Raw genomic sequence first — 22498 nt, forward strand, 5'->3', positions numbered from 1 at the left:
ACTCCCAGGTCCCCTGGCATATGGTGCTGAATCCCACATTTTCCACAAAGGCACTTCAGTTTGTGGATGGATATCTAATCCATAGCTTAAATGCAGGGACCAAAAGGGGCACCCGGGTGGCTCAGTCAGTTGAGCTTCTGACTTTGGCTCAGGTCATGATCTCACAGCTTGTGGGTTTGAGCCCCGGATCGGGCTCTGTGCTGACAGCTCAGAGCCTAGAGCTGTTCTGGATTCTGTGTATCCCCTCTCTCTGCCCCTTCCCCACTCACACTCTGTCTCTCTCTCAAAAATAAATAATAAAACATTAAAAGTGGGGAAGGGACAGAAAGACACAATGTCTTTTGCTGCCATGATGGTGACATCATTCCTCCAGTTTTTTTTAATGTTTATTTATTTATTTTGAGAGAGAGAAATAGAAAGTGATGACCAGTGGGAGGGGCAAAGAGAGAGGGGAGACAGAATCCCAAGCAGGCTTCACAACTGTGAGCACAGAGCCTTGTGCGGAGCTTGAACCCACGAACCGTGAGATCATGACCTGAGCCGAAACCAAGAGTTGGACACTTAACTGACTGAGCCACCCAGGCACCCCATCACTCTTCCAATTTTAAATAAGATAGTCAGGGCAAGCCTTATTCAGAAGGTGACATTTGAACAGACTTGAAGGAGGTAAGGGAGAGGACTGTATGGAAGGAAGTGGAATATATGGAAGAAGAACATTCCAGACAGAAGGTACAGGCAGTATAAAGGCTCCTATGTGAAAACACATCTGGATGCAAAGAGGACAGTGTGGTTAGCTAGGCCAGAGTGATCAAAAATGAGAGAAGTGAAGGGGAATAGGTAGGGTAGATTGTGAAGGGCTGTACAAGCTATGATATGAGGACTTTGGCTCTTATCCTGATTGAACTTGGAAGCCTTCACGGATTTGAGCAGAAAAATGAAATGATAGCTTACGTTTTGTAAGTATCACTACTTATCAAAAAGAAATCATAGGGTACCTGGGTGGCTCAGTCGGTTAAGCATCCAACTCTTTATTTCAGCTCAGGTCATGATACCAGGGTTTGTGAGTTTAAGCCCCACATCAGGCTCCATGCTGGCAGTTCAGAGCCTGCTTGGAATTCCCTCCCTCTGCCTCTCCCCCGCTTATGCGCTCGCTCTCTCTCTCAATAAGTAAAAAAACAAAAAACAAACAATGAAGAGCAAAGGGAGAATCAGGGACACCAGTTACATTAGCTGCTGCAGTACCCCATGGTAAGAAGACAATTACTCTGACAAGAGTGAAGAACTGAAGAAAGCTGTTGGATTTGGGATATATTTTGAAGATACAGCCAATAAGCTCTTCTGATGTGGGACTAAGAGAAAGAGAAGAGTCAAGATTGGCTCTCTGGTTTTTTCCCCAAGCTACAAAAGGACAGAATTGCCATCAACCGAGATGGAGAAGGCTGAGGATAGAGCAGGTTTCGGGAGTACAATCAGTAGTTCAGTTTTGGATGTGTTAGATTTGAGGTGTCCTTAGACATCCAGGTCCAAGTGCCAAGTGACAGTTGGTGTCTGAGTTTGGATAATAAGAGAAAGGACCGAACTTGAAATGGAAGTTTAAGAGTCACTGGTGAAGATACAAAGTCGTGGACCTGGATGAGCTCACCAAGGGAGCCAGCCAGGGACTGAGCTGTGGTACAAAGGTGAGAGATACTTAGCTGCAGATAATGTTCGGTTAAAGCTAGCACACCTTGTTTGTTCTTCGTTACTTTTTATACTGTTTTCTAATTTTTTATCATACCAAATTCATCTAATTTAGAAAGTGTCTGGGAAAGAGGACAAAAGGATGATTTGTAGCAAATCTGATTAATTCTTATGGGAAGATTACGTTCCTGAGTCTGACTTTTCTGTTTTATTATATCATTGTCACTTGGAATTAGATTTTCCCTGTTATTAAAAAAAGAAGAAAGGAAATATTTGTTCTATCTCAACATCTTCTTAAAGTACTGAGATAATAATGTACTCAAGTCTTGATAGGTATTGAGAACTGTCAAAGAGAACTTGTACTCATATCTAGACTCTTCTCTGTTCCACCCCACCTTCTTTCCCACCGGATAGAAATGACATCATGGAGCAAAGCCTCCATCTTCCATAGGAATTAAGCAGTGAGACTGGCCATATTTATGGTTTCTTTAATAATTAGGATCTCAGATATCATCTAATAAAACTGGCTTATTTTGAAATTAGGAGAAATTGAGACCTACAAAGGTTCAATGACTTGCCAAAATCAGTTTCTTTTTTTGTTTTTTTTTTTTTTGTTTTTTGTTTGTTTTTAATGTTAGTTTTGACAGAGAAAGAGACAGTGCAAGTGGGGTAGGGGCAGAGAGAGAGTGAGACACAGAATTCAAAACAGGCTCCCGGCCGTCAGCCCAGAGCCCGACGCAGGACCCAAACCCACAAACCGCGAGATCATGACCAGAGCCAAAGTTGAACGCTTAACCAACTGAGCCACCCAGGTGCCCCTCAAAATCAGTTAATGGCAGAATTAGAAACTCAGATCTCCAATGTGTCACCTACTTACTCAAAACTGGATGTCCAGTTCTGGTAGTAGCAAAAGGTTATGCTAAGAATTAAGCATTCCATGATGATTTTCCTTACCTTTTGTAACTTAGATGGGCTTTTGAAAGATATTATTTAAATATTTACATACATTCCCATAAAAATTTTAAAGGAAACCAGTTTTTTCTCTGGCTGGATAAATTTCCCTGTCGTAAACCACAGGCCTTGTGAGTATCTTCATTGACATTAGAACTGTTGTCAATAGACAGCAACATGCAGAAGATTGAAACTAGACCACTTTCTCACACCATTCACAAAAATAAACTCAAAATGGATAAAGGACCTGAATGTGAGACAGGAAACCATCAAAACCCTAGAGGAGAAAGCAGGAAAAGACCTCTCCGACCTCAGCCATAGCAATTTCTTACTTGACACATCCCCAAAGGCAAGGGAATTAAAAGCAAAAATGAACTACTGGGACCTTATGAAGATAAAAAGCTTCTGCACAGCAAAGGAAACAACCAACAAAACTAAAAGGCAACCAACGGAATGGGAAAAGATATTTGCAAATGACATATCGGACAAAGGGCTAGTATCCAAAATCTATAAAGAGCTCACCAAACTCCACACCCGAAAAACAAATAACCCAGTGAAGAAATGGGCAGAAAACATGAATAGACACTTCTCTAGAGAAGACATCCAGATGGCCAACAGGCACATGAAAAGATGTTCAACGTCGCTCCTCATCAGGGAAATACAAATCAAAACCACACTCAGATATCACCTCACGCCAGTCAGAGTGGCTAAAATGAACAAATCAGGAGACCATAGATGTTGGAGAGGATGTGGAGAAATGGGAACCCTCTTGCACTGTTGGTGGGAATGCAAACTGGTCCAGCCACTCTGGAAAACAGTGTGGAGGTTCCTCAAAAAATTAAAAATAGACCTACCCTATGACCCAGCAATAGCACTACTAGGAATTTACCCAAGGGATACAGGAGTACTGATGCATAGGGGCACTTGTACCCCAATGTTTATAGCAGCACCCTCAACAATAGCCAAACTATGGAAAGAGCCTGTATGTCCATCAACTGATGAATGGATAAAGAAATTGTGGTTTATATACACAATGGAGTACTACATGGCAATGAGAAAGAAAGAAATCTGGCTTTTTGTAGCAACATGGATGGAACTGGAGAGTGTTATGCAAAGTGAAATAAGCCATACAGAGAAAGACAGATACCATATGGTTTCACTCTTATGTGGATCCTGAGAAACTTAACAGAAACCCATGGGGAAGGGGAAGGAAAAAAAAAAAAAAAAAGTTAGAGTGGGAGAGAGCCAAAGCATAAGAGACTGTTAAAAACTGAGAACAAACTGAGGGTTGATGGGGGGTGGGAGGGAGGGGTGGGTGGGTGATGGGTATGGAGGAGAGCACCTTTTGGGATGAGCACTGGGTGTTGTATGGAAACCAATTTGACAATAAACTTCATATATTGAAAAAAAAAACTGTTGTCAGTAGGAATACCATACTCATTGATTGTAAACAATTTTTTCAACATTTTTAGATCTCTGAAATTTTGGGTTTAATTTATTCTTTTTTTAGTTTCTCAAGGTGGAAACATAGATTATTGATTTGAAGCATTTCCCAAAATAAGTATGCTTTATCTGCAGCCAGCAAATTTTGATATGTCGTGTTTTAATTTCTAGTTGATTCAAAATATTTTAATTTCCCTGTGACTACCCCTTGGACCAATGGGTTATTTAGAAGTTTGTTAATTTCAAGCTACTTAGAGATTTACCAGGTATCCTTCTCTTACTGACTTTGGCTCAGATGTAACCTCCATCTAGTGTCTACAGCTTCCAGGGGTTATATACTCTGATTTTAGCCCACTGTCAGCTTTTAGCGGTGTATAAAAATTTTGGCTGAATTCATTTTACCCTCATATGGTAGCCTCATCTTCCCATTTTCTGCCATGGGTGAGCCATTACTCACATTCCATCTCTCCTTGGAGGTGCTTGTCTTTCCTTAAATTTTGAGCTACCTGATATGCAAACTCTGTGATAGGGTCAAGAAAAGTTACATTTTTGTAGATTATCCTTTTGGTTGTTGATAATGCACAGGAAATGCTCTTTCCAGCTTTCTGCTTCCTGAGGTGAAGCCAGAAGTCTCAATGCCTGGTATTTTAAGCTACAATTTGGGGAGTGTTTTAGAGTTCAAGCCATAGAGGCAAATGAGAAAGATTGATGACTTTACACATTAAAATGCATCATAAGGCTTCATCACAGACAGAACTACAGTCACAGTCCCTTGAACTCCATGGAGTAGCCCTATTGTTTTGTTGTAATAAAGTTTTATTTCATTAACTACAATGACATTCTCAACCTGTACAAGAAAACAGGAGTGAGTTTCTGTGTGTATTGTCACTCCTGCCTTCTTTCCTAATTTAAGTTGCTGGCACATACAGCGCCATGTGTGAATGGCTGACAGAGGTCAAGGGGTTAAGGCGTGGGCTTATTTCTTCTTGGAAATAGTACAAGTTGTTGTTTAGTTGTAGAGTAGTACATCTATATAAGAAGCCCAGCCTCAGCTCAACTCCTACTGAATTATGTGATGATGGAACAGTCTGTAATTAGGTACTTCATTCCAGCCTAATGATTGTTGAATGAACAGCATCTAATTGGTATTTGATAAAGCTGTGTGACTGTAGACATCAGTATGAAGACATCGTTTTTATTATTTTTCATTGCAGAATAATTTGGCTAATTTAAAGCTTAAACCTTCAGTGGGAGAAGCTAGTTCATGGAAATGATTGTGAGATGATTGCTTTACAAACTTCGGCTATTTAATTGCGGTCAGCATAATCGGATTTTTTAGTTACTCATTTAACTTTATTTGTTGCTCTTCTTTTTCAGAAAATACTTCCAGGAGGAAATACGTCATTTGATGTAGTTTTTCTTGCAAGAGTAGTGGGAAATGTAGAAAATACTTTATTTATTAACACATCCAATCATGGGGTATTTACTTATCAGGTAAGAACCAGAATTAAATCTTTTCTTTATTTTATAAAATATCGTTCTTATCTCCAACCTATCCTGTGACTCTCTTTAAAAACTCAGGGATAATAGGAAATGTGAGAGTTTAGACTGAGAGCATTTTTATTCACTGCTCTGTCTGTGACTAGCCCCTATCAAATCAGACTGAACAAATGATCTTTTAAAGCTATAGCTAAAGTTTTAATGTAAGATTGTTGGCAAAAGAATAGTAAAAAATATTTTATAATAATTTTTTTAATTTTTATTTTGCACATTTATGAAGCATACTTGATAATAGTTTCAAAATTAAAACATGCATGCTCCCTTTTCTTTAGTGAATAGATTGCTTAAAATTTGTTCTTACTTTCTCTGTGTAATGTTTAGGTTATTAGAGATTGTTAATGTCTTATGAGTCAAGATTTTTATAATCAAGGTTATCAAGATTGTTAAGAAGAATTGCTTCTGTGCCACTATACTACGTACTTTACAAACATTTCTGCATGCGTTATAGATACTGTTAGTCTCATTCGTTTAGATAAGGAAGGTGAAGCTTAGAAAGGTTAAGTAGTTTGTTCAAATTATGCTACTAATAGATTATTAAGCAGGGATTCAAACCCATGCCTTTATAACTACAAAGACCATCCTATTAACCACTGTGTTATACTGTGCATAGAACACAGTGTTTTAACTCCTTACTTAGATAATGTCTTACTTTACAGTTTTTATGATTTTGTTTTTGAACATTTCTTTTCTAGGACCCAGAACATACCACGTATCTTGAGAATTCGTGTCAGTAAACCAATTAGTTAGGCACTTGTATTTATATACAGTGAATATGTCTTTAACAGTTGTTTAGTAGGCAACCTGTGTAGATGAATAACTTAGAAGTGCTATATAGATGATGCTCATTTAACATACACCTGTTGAGTAAATGAAGACTGTCATAAGAATATTACTACCATTGCCCTCTAGGGGCAGCCTAACCGACTTAGGTGGATGTGGCCAAGCTGCACTACTTGAGGGTTGTAATCGGTTTGTTCTCAAGCAGAGCCTCAGTGGCCAGCTGCTTTTCTTCACCTCTCCACATCTAGTCTTTCACAAAGTCTGCCTCCTAAATATATCTTGAGTCTAACTCTCTCCTCCACACTGCCACTGCTCTCTTCTAAGCCACCATTACCTCTCCCTGGGTTACACCATAGCCTCCAACAGGCCTTCCACTCCTCCACTGTCCTTACCATAGTCTGTTATTCACTGTAGTCGGAATGATCTTCTGTGAACATAAATCACATCTAGACAACTTCCCCATGGAAATCTTTACGTCGTCCTATTGCTTTCAGAGCAAAATGTAAATTTGTGACCAAGGCCAACAAGACTCTGAGGTTCTGACTCCCATACGTTCCTTCTATTCCATCCCATTTGACCATGCTTCTCATCTTATTCCTGATCTTCAAGTTAACCCCTTTCCTGCCTTGTTTCCTTTGTATACTTCCCCTCACCCAAATACACTCTCAGTGCTGGTTTGTTCTCATCTTGCATCAGCTCATAATCACTTCTCCAGAGAAGATGACCTTGACCATGCTCCCTAAAAGAATATCCCAGCCTCACCCCAGCCAGTTATTCTATATCACATTACCATTTTTAAAAAACTTTTTTATTGTTATCTAGTGTGCTCCTCATACTGGAATGTAAGTTGCATGAGGGCAGGCACATTATCTATCTTGTTTACTATTGAATCATTCACACTATATATATTTGTGCGTAGCAAATCATAGGCACTTAAGAAATATTTGTCATTTGAATGATGGGCTCACTCTGTTTAGTCAACCCAGGACCTTGCTTTCTCATGTGGGAATGACCTGGAGCTGGACTTGAGAAATTGTTTGAGCCCTAGATCCATCTTCTTCTCATGGTTGGAATAAGGAAATCTTTTGATTCCCTGTTGCCTTCTTTTGTCTATTCTGTGAGCTCATGAAGGACTGCTATCATTTTAATTTCCAATATATTATAGAAATAATTCCAAATACACATATATGTAGTAAATCAAATATATAGCCAAATCAAGGATAGAAACCACATGTGTATTCTTTTTAAAGGTAGTCAAGATTTTTCCATCTAAAGAAGACACATCAGTTTTCCCTAGATCAGTTATAACTATAAAAATGTTAGTTATGAAAGCAACCCAGATTGCATTTTTTTCTCCTTTAAAATAGGTATTTGGTGTTGGAGTTTAACCCAGATTGCATTTTTTTTCTCCTTTAAAATAGGTGTTTGGTGTTGGAGTTCCAAATCCATATCGACTGAGGCCATTCCTTGGGGCCAGAGTCCCTGTGAATAGCAGTTTCTCACCTATAATAAATATACACAATCCTCACAGTGAGCCTTTACAGGTGAGTTTATGTTGATGATATTGAATGAGTTACATTTTGGTGGAAATTAATGCTTACCATGAAATCTCAGTTTGTTACAGTTTGCAAGACTATTTAAAATAATGGGATTTTATAGATGTATCAAAGAGTGGTTATTCTTTTAATGCATCTTGCTGTGGTCAGAATTTTCGATTACAATAGTCCAGGTATTGACTTTTTGGAACCACTTTTTAAACAACTGTGGTTTCTCTGGTGTTACAGTTTAGCAGGTCTGCATTTAACTTAAGAGTTTTCAACTACACAAGGCCATTGCTTTTCTGATGTAACGTAAATTTTTAAAACAGTTCATACTTATTTTTGGTAATAAGTTTTGGGTGATGGCAGCCTGGAAGTTAAAGTCTGAGGAAGGGTAAATATAGAATCACGATTAAAAGCAAACTTATTTTTTGTTTAAAAAGTCCAACTCCTGGGATGCCTGGGTGGCTCAGTCAGCTGAGCATCCTACTCTCAATTTCCACCCAGGCGACGAACCCAAGGTCATGGGATTGAGCCTAGTATTGGGCTCCACGCTGAGCATGGAGTCTGCTTAAGATTCTCTCCCTCTCTGTCTCTCTCTTTCTCTTTCTCTGCACCCCTCCCCTGCTCTCTCTAAAGATGAGATGAGATGAGATGAGATAATCCAACTCCTAATTTCGCTCAATCTGTTAGGTACTGATTGTTTTCAAATTTGACATCTCTCCTCACTAGTTCCTGGTCTCTTTTATAGTCAGAGTGGCAAGTGTCACTCCTTTATGTGTTTCCTAAAATCCCCACCGTACATCCCAAGAGACTTCCAACTATGTGACATTTGCTGCCACTGTAGGTTCTAGTTGCGTTGTCTGGTTGAAAGGAGATGTGGATGCTTTCTGGAATAGTTTATAATATCCACACCCAGCCTCCCCAAAGTTCTTTAGGACCAGTACTGCAGGCCTTAACAGCAGCTTGAACATAACAGGAGGAGGGAAAATACTACATATTGTAATAAGCTACAGAGCTTTGACAACCAAACTGATTCTTGTCATCCCAGAACCCCCAGTAGAAATGTTCATGAACAATGAAAAAGAAAATGTAGAAGAGAAAAAAATGAGATTTTTAGAGCCTGAATTGTGAAATTATATGCTAAGGTAGCAAAAAAGAGGTTTCTTCCCAACGTTTGGCTAACAATTAGGTGAGCATAACTACTAATAAAAATACTCTACCCAAATTTGAATTATTTTTAGCTAGATATTTTCATTACAAGAGAAGAAAAGTCTCTTGTGTCCTGTTTTTACAAGTGAAAAGTATTTGTATTTCCTCTTCATCACTCGATCATTTATATCCTTTTGCTAAATTTATTTTTTTTTCAATATATGAAGTTTATTGTCAAATTGGTTTCCATACAACACCCAGTGCTCATCCCAAAAGGTGCCCTCCTCAATACCCATCACCCACCCTCCCCTCCCTCCCACCCCCCATCAACCCTCAGTTTGTTCTCAGTTTTTAACAGTCTCTTATGCTTTGGCTCTCTCCCACTCTAACCTCTTTTTTTTTTTCCTTCCCCTCCCCCATTGGTTTCTGTTGAGTTTCTCAGGATCCACATAAGAGTGAAACCATATGGTACCTGTCTTTCTCTGTATGGCTTATTTCACTTAGCATCACACTCTCCAGTTCCATCCATGTTGCTACAAAGGGCCATATTTCATTCTTTCTCATTGCCACGTAGTACTCCATTGTGTATATAAACCACAATTTCTTTTTTTTTTTTTTTTTTTTAATACATGAAATTTACTGTCAAATTGGTTTCCATATAACACCCAGTGCTCATCCCAAAAGGTGCCCTCCTCAATACCCATCACCCACCCTGCCCTCCCTCCCACCCCCCATCAACCCTCAGTTTGTTCTCAGTTTTTAACAGTCTCTTATCCTTTTGCTAAATTTAGATAATAATGTATTTTCTCTGTTTTGGCAAACTTTTATCAGAAATTATATAGAAACCTCATAAATAAATTCCTGCTGCTTTCTTTCCTTGACTGTTTTTGGTCAACTTATTTTTGTTGTTGTTGATGTTCATCTAGGCTTTTTCTAGTTATAGTATTTTAATTCAAGAATGTATGCCACACTGGACTTTTCACCAGCATGCAGGAGAGCAAATGGAAAAACCAAAGCTGTCCTCTTAGAAAAAGTATAGATTATTTTTTTTAATGTTTATTTATTTTTGAGAGGAGAGAGAGAGAGAGCACACAGGCAGGGAAGGGGCAGAGAGAGAGGGAAACAAAGGATCTGAAGCAGGCTCCACACTGTCAGCACAGAGCCCGATGTGGGGCTTGAACTTAGGAATTCGAAAATATCATGAACCTGAGCTAAAGTTGGATGCTTAACCAGCTGAGCCACCCCAGTGCCTCACAAGTATAGATGATTTATCTGGAAGGCACTCTTAACCTGATGGTTCTACAATAGGTTATACTGTGCCATTAGTCTTATCCTTAAATTTAAGAAAATACTGTAAACAGGAAATTGTATGTGATTTGTTTATTTTGTATAAAACACAGACCCATTAGTATGTTCTCACTGAAAAAAAAAAATGTTAACAACTCAAACATGTAAAGCAAAACTCCCCTTGAACTTCTACTTTTTTAATCCAGTGCTGTCCACTAGAACTTTCTTCGGTGGTGTGTCTGTATCTGCTCTGTCCAGCAGCCACTAGCCACACGTGGCTAATGAGCAGTTGAATTTGTGGCTAGGGGTGGCTAAGAAACTGAACATTTATTTTCTTTTATTTCTGTAATTTTAAATGTAAATAACTCCAGGTATCTGGTAACTGTTGTGTTAGCTCAGCTCCAGTCCCAGCCCCTCCTCATAGATACTACTCATATGATCTTGGTGCACCAGATCAGACCTCATTCAGGACACTTGTACACATATATGTGGACACACAAAAATAAACACTCTTCGCAAAAAAAAATTTTTTTACACGAACTATATTCTCTATATTTTGCCTTCATTTTTTTTCTACACTTTATTAAATTAGAATAAATAGCACTGGACTTAAAATCAGTGATATGTCACATTCCTAATTTTAATGTGATCTTTCCTTTGAATTTTATAATGTAGTCTTTTTCTGTACCCATTTCCTTATTCCTTTCCCGATAATCAGTAGTCTACCCTTTAATCTTCTGTTTCCACACATTGTTAGGCTTGTTTTCTTAATACCTTGGAAGTTGAAATGAATAATATGTGATGTCGTCTGGTTTTTTTCAGAAAAGATTCTACAGTCACTCCATCAGTTAAGATGGTATTACTATTGGGGTACCTGAGTGTCTCTGTCAGTTAAGTGTCCAACTTTGGCTCAGGTCATGATCTCACAGTTCATGAGTTCAAGCCCCGCATCAGGTTCTCCACTGCTAGCACAGAGCCTGCTTTGGATCTTTGTCTCCCTCTCTCTGCCCCTTCCCTGCTCACATGCTTTCACTCTCTCTCAAAAATAAACAAACATTAAAAAAAAAAAAAAAAAAAAAGATGGTATTACTGTCAATACAACTGGGACCATAGGGGAACACTGTACTAAATCAAAAGGCAGGTAATAATACTTAGAAAATCTTAGCTCGTTAGTTTTTGCTAAATGCATTACTCTAACAACATAACACGCAAAACCTTTAAGTTCATACTAAAGCATTGCTGTTTTTCCTGCATTCTCCTTTCTTATGTATTCCTGAAGGACTTACGTGATAAAACAAGTGAAGGTTTTCCACCCATTCTTTTACTTCACTCCACATTTGAATTTAATTAAATATATTATTTCTTTTTAAGAGATAGGGTTACCTGCCTTGAAAGGAAAGTCTCCAATGGAGGACCTGGGTGGCTCAGTTGGTTAAGCGTCCAACTTGGCTCAGGTCATGATCTCGCTGTTTGTGAGTTTGAGCCCTCCATTGGGCTCTAGTGCTGACAGCTCAGAGCCTAGAGCCTGCTTCGGATTCTGTGTCTCCATCTCTCTCTGCCCTTTGCCCGCTAATGCTGTGTCTCTCTCTCTCTCAAAAATAAACATTTTTAAAAATTAAAAAGAAAAAAGGAAAGTCTCCTGCCATATGACCCATTCTATCCCCAGGTATTTACCCAAGAGAAAAGAAAGCAGATGTTCACACAAAGACTTATACAATGCAGTGTTCATAGCACCTTTATCCATAATGACCAAAAACTGGAAACAACCCACATGTCCATCAGTAGGTGAATGGATCAATAATTGTGGCATAGCCATAAAATTGAAAAGAAATGAACTCTCCAGTTCCATCCACGTTGCTACAAATGGCCAGATTTCATTCTTTCTCATTGCCAAGTAATATTCCATTGTATATATAAACCACATCTTCTTTATCCATTCGTCAGTTGATGGACATTTAGGAACTGGAGAGTGTTATGCTAAGTGAAATAAGTCAGGCAAAGAAAGACAGATACCATATGTTTTCACTCATATGTGGATCCTGAGAAACTTAACAGAAGACTAGTGGGGAGGGGAAGGGGGGAAAAAAAAGTTACAGAGAGGGAAGGAAGCAAACCATAAGAGACTCTTAAAAACTGAGAACAAACTGAGGGTTGATGGAGGGTGGGGGAGAGGGGAAAGTGGGTTGATGGGCATTGGAGGGCACCGGTTGGGATGAGCACAGGGTGTTGTATGGAAACCAATTTGACAATAAATTACATATATAAAAATAAAAGAAATGAACTATTAATACATACAACAACATGATGAATCTCAAAATAATTACACCAAGTTAAAGCAGCTTGATACAAGAGTATATACTTGTATGATTCCATTTATATAAAGCTCTAGAAAATACAAATTAATCTAGAGTGGCTGAGCTCAGCTCATTGGTTGCTTAAGGATATAGGGGGACAGAGAGAGACAGGTAGATTGCAAGGGACATGAAGAAAATTTGGAGATAATGGGTATATTTAATGTCTTAATTGCAGTGGTAGCTTCACGCCTGTATATGTATGTCAGAATTTATCAAGTTGTACAGTTGAAATATGTGTTGTTTATTGTATATCAGTTATACCTCAGCAAAATGGTTTTTAAAAATCATGAGTATAGATACAAGCCACAGAGGTATTATTAATGGTTCCTATGGTTTTGCCACCAAGAGAAACCAGATATTGTCATAGTGCTTTAAAAATGTTACATATATCTCAGAATAACATATTCTTCACTATTTCACAATTATAGTGGTTATTAGATCTGCTAAAGCTTGTTACAAATGTGTGAATAAAGAAGCATTTGTGTAACTACAAGAAATACAAAATTTATTTCTAAAATTTGATAATTTCCATAAACTATTTTTCCTTTGAAAATAAAAAGTGGTCTATGGATAGATTTTCTTTAATCCAGTGTCTGAAATAACTATACTGTTTCTAACTTTAATGTTTTAAATTTACCTTGTTTTAATTAAAATTAATCACCATTGGGGAGCCTGGATGGCTCAGTTGGTTAAGCATCTAGCTTCAGCTTGGGTCATGATCTCATAGTTAATGAGTTTGAGCCCTGCATCGGGCTCTGTGCTGACAGCTCTGAGCCTGGAGCCTGCTTCGGATTCTGTGTCTCCCTCTGTCTCTCTTCCACTCCCCCACTTGCACTCTGTCTCTCTGTATTTCAAAAATAAATAAATGTAAAAAAAAAAAAAAAATCATCAGTGCTCACACATCTGAAGCACTGACTCCAGTGATAAGACATGAGATTTATCCTACTTTTATATCTATAAACATTTTTAAATTTTTCTAAGACATAGGATGTCAGACTTATTTCTATATAACGGCAAATCACTTGCGTTGAGAATATGATTTTGAGCTTAACCATCATGTCCCCTTTCATCACAGGTTGTAGAAATGTACTCTAGTGGAGGAGATCTTCACCTAGAACTCCCAACAGGTCAACAAGGAGGCACCAGAAAACTGTGGGTGAGTGCTGCCATATTTCTCTCTCGATTACTTGCTCAAATATACCAGAAAATAGTTTAACTTCCTATCACATGAATAAATGTAGGTGACTCCCCCTTAATTATATCTTAATATTAAATTTACATCAGATATTCTTGAAAATTGGATGATACAGGGAGAGAAAAGTATAAGTAATTTTTGGAAAAAGCAGTGAACAAAATTGGTGGGAGCTTTAACCCACTGTGTAGAAAGGAAGAGATTTCAACTATCCACGGAGTTATATTGGTAAAGTTGTCTCTGACTCTAACAATTTATAATGTGCTTTTTATACTAAGATTTAAAAAAAAAAAAACAAAAAACCTCTGGGAAGGATCCATTATATGTTTGAGGTAGAGAATTGAACTTTCAGACTTATTGTTGATAGAGATGACGTTTTCGGAGGGAATGTAGTCAAGCCCTTGTGACGACATAGAAAATTTTAAATTCTTAGGTGATCTACATCCACCTTTAATATTATTGACTAACACTAGTTTGTGTCAATGCTTAGAGAACCCCTGTTTCTTAGAGAATACCAGCAAATATTAATCAATGAATGTGTAGCAGCTACCTGATTTGTGAAGTTTCCTGCCTTAGGAGTTTTTCTTTAAATGTTGTTTGCCAAGCTTTAATCAAAGAGGGGAAAGGCACAGTAAACACAGTTCTTATACTGAGGGCACTCTAATCATTGTTTATCCATAATTGAAGACAACGGACTTTACCACTATGAATGAGTTCTGAAGATCAGATTTATTTATTAATTGCTCTGTTAAACACACGTAGCCTCTTGTTCTATCTTCTGACCAGTCTCAACCAAGGAAGGGATGCAGAAGGGACATTTTTAGGATGTTCACTTGAGCAATTAGAAACAAATTTGTCAGGATTTGGTTAACTCCCCAGATATAGAAACACACTGGCAAATAGGAATATGTAATGGATGGTTCATTTATATCCTTTCACAAAAATGTTTTATCTTGAAATTACGTTATTGTTTGAAAAGCCTTTGAGAGAAGTAGTATATAAAACAATGCTTCAGAGAATTAACTATAAGCTATTAAGTTTGTATTATAATTCTACGTAGAAGAGCTAAGAATTTACTGTGAAATATAATTGGTATCTAATAAACATAAGAGAATTCATATTTCTAATTAGTTAAGAACTGTAATGAATGGTAGCAGAGATGGCATAATGTTTTAATAATCCCAGTGGCTGCAAGAAAAGATAAAGTTATTCTTCTTCCTACAAACGTAGAGTAAAAATAAAAGTCAATTGGCCTTGACCTCACCCTCAGCCCATTTCAGTGTACATAAGAAAAACCCAGAGACCAAGTCAGCTCCCTAGAGATGGGGAAGTGGATGGTGCATCTCTTGTGGCCCCAGGAGGGTTCCAATCACTTCTTTCCTACTTTGAGGCTAAAAAGTTAAGAGAATAGAGGTAAGTGAGATGAATAATAAATTCTAAAACACAGGGATTTCCTTAAATATGCCAGAAGGTATGTGCAGAGAAATTCTGATGGTCCCAAGCAAGCCAGATTGTTGTAAAACCAGGAAAAGAAATCCATCTCAAAAAAAAATTTTTTTTTGCCCCAATAAATCTTCCCTCTAGTGTATTTGTCAGTGTTCTCTCATTACAGGCCTGAAAATTTTTCCATCTTCCTTGCTAAGAGACTTATTGAAAGCAGTTGGTCAACTGTGGATTTGCCTGAGAAGCTTTGTTGTGTTAGGTTTTAAATGAAAGGACAGAGAGAGTCCAAGCTCTCTTGATTATTATTTAAAGAGATCCTGTAGATTTCTAGAAAAGGATTTCCCTCCAATGCTGACATCTCTATTTGGTGGAGAATTTTAGTACTGAATTATATGTCCAAGCATCACACTAAAAGATAACTGGTTTTATAGATTAATTCTATCTTTTAATGATAATTTTGCAACTGAAAATTTTATTTCTTTCACTTGGCTCAATTTTACATATCATGCTTCCTCAGTTCTAAGATGGGCTTCTTTCACATTGTAATATTCTTCACGTTGGAGTATGTGTTACAATCCATAGAATATATCCATTTAAATGGCAGTGTGTTGTTTTTTTTTTTCTTAGTAGGTATATAAAATAATAATGCATCCTCAGTCAATGTTGTTTTCTTCAAAAAACTATGGTGGCTTTTGCACCATCACAAAAGCTGTGCTACATTATGGTCTGTTAACTTGTCAGGAAATTCCTCCTTATGAAACCAAGGGAGTGATGAGAGCCAGTTTTTCATCCAGGGAAGCAGATAATCACACCGCCTTCATCAGAATAAAGACAAATGCTTCAGACAGCACAGAATTTATCATCCTTCCTGTGGAGGTAGAAGTTACAACAGGTTAGTAGAAAACCAGAGGAACAGTAAATGCATTTGTTTTGTATTCAATACATCTTAACTTTGGGCAAAGAAAAATCTAATGGTTTACTTTTCTGTCTTCCAAGCTCCTGGAATTTATTCCTCAACTGAAATGCTAGATTTTGGTACACTACGAACACAAGGTAAAAAAAAAAAAGGGGGGGGGGGAGGGAAGACAGTATTTTTATAAGTCTTTAAAAAACAAAAATGCCTCTGTTCAGTGCTGAATGGCTCTACTTTTAACTCCTTTGTAGCTCAGCTTTGAAATTACTTGTCAGTGGGTTGCATGATCTTATAGAAACCTTCTTTGGGGAACTTCAAGCCCTCACAGGTTAATACCCCATTCCTTTGAGGGCTACCATTGCTTACCAGGTGGGAAAGCAAGGTCATAAGATAACTTAAGGGAATATTAAGGCACAAAGTAGTTTCTGAGTTTTTAAATCCAAGTTCTCACCTATTCAGTTATGCTTACTCCTCTTTTTAACAGTAAATAAAAGGGGGGGGGGCTTTACTTCTGGATTTTTATTTAGAAATGGATTACTCAGTTGCATTATAATAGCATAATGTTAAATTATGTCCCAGATGGTCAAAGAAAAAATTCAAATTCTAAAATTGAAAATGCTCAAGTTAAAGGATTTATTAAGGAAAAAATAGAAATACTTGTAATTTGGGATTTCTATGGACCATATGTAATTAGAAGTTGGTTGTTGAGAATTGGAGACCCCTTTTTGAAAATTAGATTTTTCACACTGATAATTTAACATTATTAATTTGCTTCCTTATGCTTTCCTAGAGAACTAAAAGATTAGTAATAATGTCTAATTTCACTAAAAAAATATGTTTTGTTCTGATTTTTGGTCTGGTTGTTTAGGAGGGGACAGTTCTTATACAGTGTCCTTGTGAGTAAGGTGATTGCTATTTATGAGTTAGGTGGAATCACATTCTTTTTATTAATGTGATTATAGTTCTTTTTCACATTCTAGAATAGATTCAGTCTGATATCTAATAAGGTAAAATTCTAGTTTGCCATAAAGCAGTTCTGTTAAAGAAATATTTCTTCTCTTCAATTTTAACAGATCTACCAAAAGTTTTAAACCTTCATTTATTAAATTCAGGAACAAAAGATGTACCAATAACAGTAAGTTTTTACTTATTTTCTCCTAATTTATATATTCTTTGTTTTTAAACGTATGACCACCTTAAAACTAATTAAACTCTTCCTCTAAAGGATTCTGTTCTTTGGTGGCCTAATGACACTTTGGTTCTAAGTGTGATGTGAGAAACCTGTTCTGCCTCTAACCACCAAATTTCAAAGATGAGAAGGAAAGTAGGTGATCTTCCCCAAGCTAAGTCTGAATCAAAGTTCCTGAGGTTCTTGTTGAGGCAGAATCATACAAGAGGCTTGTGGATTCTGATAAACCCTAGGATGTATGCCATGTGCAAAGAAAAACAAGTTATAAAGATTCCATCAGGTTTGGTTGTTAGACTTAAGGTATGGGTAAATGAAAAGGAAAAAAGGTTCAGATGAATTGGGAAGGGAAATAATAAAGCAAAGAGATATGGTAGGTAACATTAGAATGCTATTAACATCTGTCAAAGGTACCCCTTCCACCTGGCAGCTATTATAGTATACTAAATAGCAAACTATAAACTGAGGTCATCTCTTCCCCTCACACATGCACATAGAACAAGTGATTTTTATGTCTTACAGTGGAATTGAGATGCCAGTACACAATTTGAGGGGAAAAAAGTAAAAGAGAGCTATCTGGATTTTGCTTTGGCCCACAACCTCACCTTCTGGTGAAGTCCACAAGATACATACATAGGGAATAATGGAAAAAGAAAGCAGTACATTTTTATTATAATGTGTGCTGATTCAGAAGCCTAAATTCAGAGAACTCTGATAAAATGATATAGATCAAAGGGGCATGAGACTTAAGGGACCTTTGTCCATCCAGGGCCAAACCCAGAGTTTACTGCCAACTGGTGGAGTAGACCAAAGAGAGAAGAGTTTATAAACCCTAAATGAGGGAGCAAGATTGGGTAACCATATTTTAAATTTTTTTTTAATGTTTTTATTTATTTTTGAGACAGAGAGAGACAGAGCATGAGCAGGGGAGGGGCAGAGAGAGAGGGAGACACAGAATCTGAAGCAGGCTCCAGGCTCTGAGCTGTCAGCACAGGGCCTGACGCAGGGCTTGAACTCCCTGAATGTGAGATCATGACCTGAGCTGAAGTCAGACGCTTAACCAGTTGAGCCACCCAGGCACCCCAAGGGGGTAACCATATTTTAATGCACAGTGACTGTGCTCATGAGTGGGATCACATTCTGGGTGGTGTCTTGCTGTCTGACCTAGTATTTCTTCCTGCTAGGTAGAAGAACTGGGGGAATGGGTTTTATAGAATGCTTCCCCACTATGCAGTGGGTTGAAACTGTCCCACTTGGAGTTCCTGCCTGTCCACTCTTGGCAGCCTGAGAGCAGGCTGAGAGCAGTTGCCTGGGTCTGCCGTGATACATACCTATACCCCTCAAGGATCCTCAAGGGTTGGGACCCCACTGCAGGTGATAAGGAACAGCTCTTTTGACCTGGCCACCCTGATACCATTGAAACAAAACACAAAGGCAGTGAGCAGCAGCATTATGTCCCTTGTTTTTGTTATTTTTCTTCCTTGATAGCAACAAAGGTCCCTTAGTCCATGTATTTTTATATGCTTGCTTTCAAAAATATATTCATTTTTTTATTTAGTGACTTTGTTTTTTTTAATTCAGTTTTTTGAAAGATTGTCATCAAAGTCTCTATGGAATGAAATTGTCAGCATGTTCTCCGGTAGTGACCTTTTACATAAGAAAGTATTAAAGTGAACGTTCCTGTGTATAATTTCTTTTTAATTCCTATTTATAGCAATAATTAATTACACTTTTCAAAAAATACATAATGGTGATTGTTGCTATATTAAGTGATTAGTGATTGGTTTTGGCTCTTTATAGTGAAATTTTCACAAATCTATAGAAAAATAAGCAAAATAAGGACAGTATAAATGTTTCTAAAAATATGAGTTACATGTATGTTAATGCAAACACCCTTTCTAAACAAGGACTGTTCTGCAATAATATGCTTTGTTTTCTTTGTTTGATGTTAAAATATCAGTTATTTTATAAAGGTAGTAGATAGCTGTTTTGCTAGTGTCGTGGTTTCCAATAGAATGAGTTGGAAAGTATTCTCTCCTTTTGGGGCAAGAATTTGTGAAGGATTGTCATTAACTCTTCTTTAAATGTTTGGTAGAATTCACCAATGAAGTCCACTGGGCCTGGACTTTTATTTGTGGGAGGTTTTAGAATTCAATCTCTTTAGGCCTATTCAGATTTCTATTTCTTCTTGGTCGGTTTCAGTGACTTATGACTTTTCTAGGAGTGTTTTCATTGCATCTCAGTGTTCTAATTGGATGGCATACCACTGTTCATAGTGTTCTCTTCTAATACTTTTCTTTTTTCCCTGTGAAGTAGATGGTAACATCCCATTTATCATTCTTGATTATAATTAATTTAGTCTTCTCTATATTTGAAAAGTATTTTGAGTCAGTCAAGCTAAAGGTTTGTCAATTTTGTTGATCTTTTCAAAGAACTAATGTATGGTTTTATTAATTTTCTCTATTTTTCTTTGTTTGCCATTAAAACATCCTTTTATTTGATGAATCAAGTAGATAGTAGATAGCAGGAGACTCCCTTTGTTCCCCTGCCACTATCATCCTCACATTTGCAAACTAAAAAATTAGAAAACCTCTGTTAGTCTTCCCTCCCCAACCATAAACACATACACACACATTTTAGGTTTTACCAGTCAATGAAATGCAAAGGCCTTCTTATCGCTGCTCTGTGTTAACATTTTAAAATCGTTCTTTACACCAAGAATTGTGATTCTTTTTGTTCAAAAGTCTCGAGGTTAATTTATCAGACTTTCCTCCATAATAGAGTGTAATTCCTTCTGCTAGATATTTCAGATTGCTTTGGCTCCAGCCTACTTTTATCTTCTTTGCACTTTTTGATACTGATTTCTTTTGTAGCCCAATTGACCACATAGAGCACCTGTACTGTATACATGGTAATGTAGGCAGCACTCGTCCCAGTTCTTTTTCTCTCCAAAGCTCAAGTGTTTTCTCCACTGAGAAATCATCTGGTTGCATAGCTTCTTGGTGACACGTTCAGAGATACCTCTTTAGCTGTGGACAGCAGTTCATTTGCCTGTGGGGCAGACACTGGCTGTTGTTGATGGATCACCCTGCTGTTGCCTCAGTTTGAGATGTCAGATAATTTTTATTTTAGTGTGTTCTCCATGCTGTTTGCCCGTGAGTGGTTTCTTCCATCTGTAGGATGCCTTGCACCAAGCAGGGTCGTTAATGAGAACTTTCATGTCAGGCAGACTTCAGGCCTGCAGTCACTTCCCCAAATGTGAGAATTTAGAGATTTGATGGCAAAGTACCTTTACATAGCCCAATCTTCTCTATTTTTTTTTTTTTTACATACAATGAATGGACCAAAACAAATGTCTTTTATAGTAAACATTTTCTTTAAAAGTGAAATTATCAATCTTAAGAATATGAATGAAAGGCACCTGGGTGGCTCAGTTGGTTAAATGTCCAACTTTTGATATCAGATCAGGTCACAATCTCATGGTTCATGAGATCAAGCCCATGTAGGGTTCTCTGCTGACAGCCTGGAGCCTGTTTTGAATTCTGCGTTTCCCTCTCTCTGCTCCTCCCCCACTTGCATTGTCTGTCTGTCTGTCTGTCTGTCTGTCTCTCTCTCTCAAAAATAAATAAATAAACATTTTAAAAAATTATTTTAAAAAAATGAATGAAAAAATACTGTTGTATTCAGTTCAATTATAACAGAATTAAAGAGGCAGTTTTAGGATACATTATAAGTGAACATTTTTGTTGTTACTATGGGTTATGCACTATGCTAGTTTCTTTACATAGATTACCTTATTCAATTCAACAGTCCTATAAAGTACACAGGTTCTAGTTTTCCAAATAAGGGAAATGAATCAGCTTTTTTAATTTTTTTTTTTAACGTTTATTTATTTTTGAGACAAAGACAGAGCATGAACGGGGGAGGGTCAAAGAGAGAGGGAGACACAGAATCTGAAACAGGCTCCAGGCTCTGAGCAGTCAGCACAGAGCCCGACGCGGGGCTCGAACTCACGGGACCGCGAGATCGTGACCTGAGCCGAAGTCGGATGCTTAACCGACTGAGCCACCCAGGCGCCCCTGAATCAGCTTTTTTTAAAAGTGACTTCTTCAACCATAAAAACTCAAAAGTTACTTGAAGGTATATTAGTATATAATGACACCATTAAGTCTTTATAAATATATCATTTTAATTTCATATTCAGTATTTCTACTAAAAATCTTTTAATCTATAATATATGTCTGTATATCTGCATTTGTAGCTACGTATGTATGTATTTTTCCTAATATCCAGAGCCTACACTCTGCCAGTGTTTTGTTAGTTTCTTCTTACTTCCTCATTCATTATTCCGTTTAATGGGCGTCAACTATATGCCAGCTTCTGTGCGAGGTGTGTGAGAACATAGCAGTAAATCAGATAGCCAAGGTTCCTGCCCCTATTGAGCTCACTTTTTAGCTGTGAGACTGATGACAGACAGGTATGCAACAAAATTGTAAATCAAACCAAGTTCTAACAAAGAAAGAAACAGAATAGAATGTAAGTGAGGGAGGGAGATGGTTAGACAGGGTTGTCTCAGAGAAGCTGACATTTGAGGTAATAAATGAAGAGTAAGAAGTTGGCACCCCTAAGAAAGCTAGCTGACAAGTATTACCATCAAAGGGAACAGTGATTGCAAAGGCCTGAGGCAGAAACAACTTTGGATGTCCTGGGAAAGAAAGGAGGGTTGAACATAAAGGGAGGGCCGGAGGGTTGATCCTGGTTTTCTGGGCTCTCGGAGGTGTTTAGATTTTATTATAAGTGCAACAGCAAATTACAGAATTTTAAGCAAGGGAGAGACATCATCTAATTAATGTGTTATAAAGGTCATAGTAGCTAGTTTGTGGAGAATTCACTGCAGGAAGTTAGGAGTCCATTGCAGTGGTCCACTTGAGAGGTAATGTTAGCTTAGACTTCTTATCTTATCAGCCAGGAAACAAACCCATCTACCATGGAAACTGAGTTATAAGAGAGCTTCCTAAG

The 22498-nt window shown here is 37.6% G+C and overlaps 1 protein-coding gene across 2 annotated transcripts in view; it reads left to right on the plus strand.

Annotated features, from left to right (window-relative positions):
• The window catches only part of TMEM131 (transmembrane protein 131), a 238002-nt gene that overhangs the window by 147689 nt on the left and 67815 nt on the right, over positions 1-22498 (plus strand). For both annotated transcript variants that reach the window (XM_042981230.1, XM_042981231.1), the window contains 6 exons: positions 5452-5568; positions 7836-7958; positions 13821-13901; positions 16122-16272; positions 16377-16433; positions 17367-17428. In XM_042981230.1, the coding sequence (XP_042837164.1) occupies positions 5452-5568; positions 7836-7958; positions 13821-13901; positions 16122-16272; positions 16377-16433; positions 17367-17428 (591 nt within the window). The remainder of the gene's footprint in view (positions 1-5451; positions 5569-7835; positions 7959-13820; positions 13902-16121; positions 16273-16376; positions 16434-17366; positions 17429-22498) is intronic.

Source organism: Panthera tigris, chromosome A3 (assembly GCF_018350195.1).
Source record: "Panthera tigris isolate Pti1 chromosome A3, P.tigris_Pti1_mat1.1, whole genome shotgun sequence".
NCBI lineage: Eukaryota > Metazoa > Chordata > Mammalia > Carnivora > Felidae > Panthera > Panthera tigris.